The 5399-nt window shown below is 40.5% G+C and overlaps 1 protein-coding gene across 1 annotated transcript; it reads right to left on the reverse strand.

Annotated features, from left to right (window-relative positions):
- Positions 1-1167: 1167 nt before the first annotated feature.
- On the reverse strand, positions 1168-2190 carry LOC107465571 (uncharacterized). The gene has a single exon (XM_016084550.1). The coding sequence runs from the start codon at positions 2188-2190 to the stop codon at positions 1168-1170; it is 1023 nt and encodes a 340-aa protein (XP_015940036.1).
- Positions 2191-5399: the final 3209 nt, after the last annotated feature.

A 5399-nucleotide genomic window follows, 5' to 3' on the forward strand; every position in this document is an offset into this window, starting at 1 on the left:
TATAGTTATTTATTTTCGCTTATCATTTATCATACTTGTTCCTCATTCTCAAAACCCCCAAAATTTTACCTTTTTCATAGCCAATAATAAGTCATACCTCCATGCAATTCCTTGAGAAGACGACCCGAGATTTAAATACTTCGGTTATCAATTTATTTAGGGGTTTGTTACTTGTGACAACAAAAACGTTTTGTAAGAAAGGTTGATTGCTTGGTTTAGTAAATATACTTACAATGAGAGTTTACTATAACTTCTAAACCATCAATCTTCAGTTCTTCACCAACCTCAAAGGAATATGTGCCGGTGAAGGCATCTAACTTGAATCTAGAGGTTTTAAGGAAAGGCCTACCAAGTAGAACGGAGGATGTGCTTCTATTTTCTGTTGGGGGCATTTCAAGGATGAAAAAGTCAACCGGAAAGATCAAATCCTTGATTCCCACAAGTACATCTTTGGCTATTCCTGTTACCGTGATCACACTTTTATCGGCCAAGGCAAACCTCGCCGCCAACCTCTTTAATGGAGCCAAATTCAACCGCACAAAGGTAGAAAGCGGCATGATGCTTACACAAGCTCCAAGATCACACATACAATCATGAAAAGTGTCCACCAATACAACAAGACACCAAACACGCCCCAGGGTCACCACATTTCTTTGGTATAGGTTCCATCAAGGAAGAAATTGAACTTTCCAAGGATAATGTCTCCAATTCCCCTATCATATCCTTGTGTGTACACAAGTCTTTCAAGAATTTTGCATACTTTAGAATTTGTTGGATAGCATCAAGAAGTGGTATGGTTACCTCAACCTTCTTGAACACTTGAAGCATGTTCATATCAAATTCTGGCGTCTTCTTTGCTTTCTTCACCATGGAAGGGAATGGAATAGGGATGGACTCATCCACTAGAGCTTTCCTCTTGGGTTCCTTGAGGTTTACTCCTTCATCCTCATGCCTCTTGCCTACCTCCTCCTCTTCATGTAGAGCTTCAACAATTACTTCTTCCTCATGAATGTCCTCCAAGATCCTTGGAGGTATCTCCTCCAATGTAGTTCCTGACCGTAGGGTGATGGCATTGAGACTGCCTTTTGGGTTTGGTTGGGGATGGGATGGAAGGTTGGAAGAACTTGAGGGTTGGTTGGTTTTGTTGGAGGGAGACATGGACATCTTTTAAATCATGTCGACAAGATTGGCCAATTGAGCATTCATAGCCTCGAATTGAGCCTTATAGCCCTCATCCCGTTTCTCCACAGCGGCTTTAAGCTCTTCAATTTGGTTGGTGGAAGATGGAGAGGCATGGTTAGATTGTTGTCTATGGTGTGGTGCTTGGTACTTGGTGTAGTTGTTTTGGTTTTGGTTGTGGTGGTTTTGGTTGGCTTGGTAATTATTGTTGTGATGAGAAAGAGATTTGTTCCATCTTTGGATTTGATTGTTCCCTTGTGCATTATCCCTCCACCCTTGGTGTTGATTACTACCATGAGTGTAGTGGTTTTGGCTTTGAGAAGGGTAGGGTGGACGATTGTTGTAATTCACATTGGCCACTACAAGGGCATGCTCTTCTTGAATTTTATGGCATTGATCGGTGTAATGTGTGGTGCTAGAGCACAAACCATAAATCCTATGAGGGCCTTCAAGTTGGGCCACTGGAGGTGGGGCTTGGATGGAGCAAAACTCCTTTTGATCCTTTTGTATTTGGGTGAGAATGGTGGTCATATCCCCAAGTGCTTTGGTTAGGCTTGCTTCGGAGGGGGACGGTTCTACCACACCCTTGAGAGGATTACTTCTCACTCTTGTATGTTGCGTAGCTTCGGCAACATCCTCTATCAAACTCCAAGCTTCTCTCTCCGTCTTGTTTTTCGAAAGGGAACCACCGCTAGAAGCGGTGAGCAATCTTCTATCTTCCACACAAAGACCTCCGGTGAAGTAGCCAATGAGCAAGTGAGTGTTCATTCTATGGTGTGGACAAGACTCTAGTAGCCTCTTGAATCGAGACCAATATTCATACAAACTCTCTTGATCTCTTTGCATTATACCCGAAATCTCCTTCCGGATGTAGTCGGTCTTTTCTGGTAGAAAGAATTTATTTAAGAACTCTCTTCTCAAGAAATCCCAATCGGTAGCAATCTCATCTGGTAGCGAATAAAACCATGTCTTTGCTTGAGCTTCAAGGGAGAAAGGGAAAGCAAAGACCATGATAGCCACCTCATCGACTCCATGCCTTCGAATAGTAGAACAAGCAACTTGAAAATCCTTTCGATGTCGGATGGGGTCTTGACCCGGCAACCCATGATACTTAGGTAGTAGATTTATCAAGCTACTCTTCAAATCAAAGTTTGGATCATGGTTGGGATATCTTGCTTGCAATGGTTGAAGCACAATATCCGGAGCTCCTTACTCATGTAAAGTGATCCGGCGTGGCTCCGCTATGTGTAGTTCACCTATAGGATGCAAAGATGTATTAGTAGTGCCAACAAAAGAATAGGAAGTAGCGGACTCCAAGTCGCTCTCAGTACCGTCTAGTGATTCGGTATGTCCTCAAAAGAGACCGAAGTACTAGGCGTATAGTCCAACCGCCGTCTAGCTTGCCGAGTGTGTAACAAAGTTCTTTCAATCTCGGGATCAAAATCGGATAAGCTAGAATTCGGTCGGGACCGAGTCATCACACTTAAGAGTCATAGCACAAAAATAAAAGAAGCTAAACTATAACTAGGTCTTGAAAACAAACAAGCTATCTACAATATTCACATATTCACATAACCAATATGAAGGCATATGTTGAAACCATTCCCTGGCAACGGCACCAAAAATTTGATGGATGCACGGGAACCGTGTCGGAAGAGATTTTCTAAATGAAATTGCGTTGCAAGTATAGCTCCCCCAACAACAATCCTTGCGGATCAAATTTAGAATGGAATTGGTTGTCACAAGTTCAACCCCAATAAAATAACCGAAGTATTCAAACCTCGGGTCGTCTCACGAAGAATGGGAAAACATGTGCTTCAACATTGGTTAAAAGTCCGGGGTTGTGATTCATTAACAAGAAAGTAAATTGAGAATCTTAGTGATGAGCGGATAATTTATACACTTTTTGGCATTGTTTTTAGTATGCTTTTAGTATGTTTTAGTTAGTTTTTATTATATTTTATTAGTTTTTATTTAAAATTCACTTTTCTGGACTTTACTATGAGTTTGTGTGTTTTTCTATAATTTCAGATATTTTCTGGCTGAAATTGTGGGACCTGAGCAAAAATCTAATTTAGAGGCTGAAAAGGGCTGCAGATGTTGTTGGATTCTGACCTCCCTGCACTCGAAGTGGATTTTTTGGAGCTACAGAAGCCCAATTGGCGCTCTCTTAATTGCGTTGGAAAGTAGAAATCGAGGGCTTTCCAACAATATATAAGAGTCCATACTTTGTTCGAGATTTGATGGCCCAAACAGGCGTTCTAAGTCAGCTTCAGAATTCCCTGCGTTAAACGCCGGAACTGGCACGAAAGTGGGAGTTAAACGCCCAAACTGGCACAAAAGCTGGCGTTTAACTCCAAGAAAAGTCTCTACACATGGAAGCTTCAATGCTCAGCCCAAGCACACACCAAGTGGTCCCGTAAGTGGATTTTTACGTCATTTACTCATTTCTGTAAACCCTAGGCTACTAGTTCTCTATAAATAGGACATTTTGCTATTGTATTTGGCGGGAAGAATCTTTCAATCTTCGGATCATCTTTTGATCATATTTTTATGATTGAACCCTCTTTGGAAGGCTGGCCATTCGGCCATGCCTAGACCTTGTTCTTATGTATTTTCAACGGTAGAGTTTCTACACACCATAGATTAAGGTGTGGAGCTCTGCTGTACCTCGAGTATTAATGCAATTACTATTGTTCTTCTATGTGCCTGACAACCACCTCCGTTCTACCTTAGATTGAGTGGATATCTCTTGGATTCCTTAATCAGAATCTTTGTGGTATAAGCTAGAATCCATTGGCGACAATTCTTGAGAATACGGAAGGTCTAAACCTTGTCTGTGGTATTCTGAGTAGGATTCAGGGATTGAATGACTGTGACGAGCTTCAAACTCGCGATTGTGGGGCGTTAGCAACAGACGTAAAAGAATCACTGGATTCTATTCCGACATGATCGAGAACCGACAGATGAATAGCCGTGCTGTGACAAAGCGTGTTGAACATTTTCACTGAGAGGACGGGACTGTAGCCATTGACAACGGTGATGCCCAACATACAGCTTGCCATGGAAAGGAGTAAGAAGGAATGGATGAAGACAGTAGGAAAGCAGAGAGACGGAAGGGACAAAGCATCTCCATACGCTTTTCTGAAATTCTCACCAATGAATTACATAAGTATCTCTATCTTTATTTTATGTTTTATTTATCTTTTAATCATTAATCCTCCATAACCATTTGAATCCGCCTGACTGAGATTTACAAGATGACCATAGCTTGCTTCATACCAACAATCTCCGCGGGATTGACCCTTACTCGCATAAGGTTTATTACTTGGACGACCCAATGCACTTGCTAGTTGTGCGAAGTTGTGATAAAGAGTTGCGATTGCAATTGAGCGTACCATGTTGATGGCACCATTGATGATCACAATTTCGTGCACCACTTAGCAATTAAGCAATCTAAAGTGCAAGGAACTAATTCAAATAACAAGCAAGGTGTAAACAATTTCAAAATAAGGAACCAACATTCAATCTAACTCTACTCTTAACTAAACAATAACTACTAAGCAAGATAATTGAGAAATTGATTTTCAAACATGAATAATGAAAGCAACTCTTGGTTAGGCATGGGATTTGCGGTAGCTATCCTTGTCTAATAACCATATCTTGACAATTATGAGGAGTCGAACTCATTAAGTCTACTTCCACACTTGAAGTACGTCAAATGGTTTGGTCAACATCAACCCATAAGGCCTAACCTCACTACTAATTAACCTAGTAGTAGGCTAGTGTTAATGGATATCAAATTGACCACTAAGGGCTCTCAAATCGTCAAATCCATTAGACCCAACGACTCAAGTTTACCCAATTCCTTTGGCCTAAGCCAAGAGTAAGAAGGACTACTCCATAGTCAAGGTAAACAATTCATCAAACACTTGGTAAGCATTAATAAAGGATATGTTCAAATTGCAATTGAACTGAAATCAACAAATACCCACTAACAATTATCAACTTATAAGAGCTTAAACAACACAATGAAGCATAAAAATCATCAATGTAACATCAACAAGTCAAGATTCACAATATTCACAAAATGGGTATAAAGTGACAATTAACAAAAATCCATAAACTAACACAAGATCTAAGTGGAAATATACTAAGGAATTCAAATTAAGCAATCAAAGATAGTAATTAACAAAACCCAATTCAGATTCAACAAGGAA

The sequence above is a fragment of the Arachis duranensis genome, chromosome 9, assembly GCF_000817695.3.
Source record: "Arachis duranensis cultivar V14167 chromosome 9, aradu.V14167.gnm2.J7QH, whole genome shotgun sequence".
NCBI lineage: Eukaryota > Viridiplantae > Streptophyta > Magnoliopsida > Fabales > Fabaceae > Arachis > Arachis duranensis.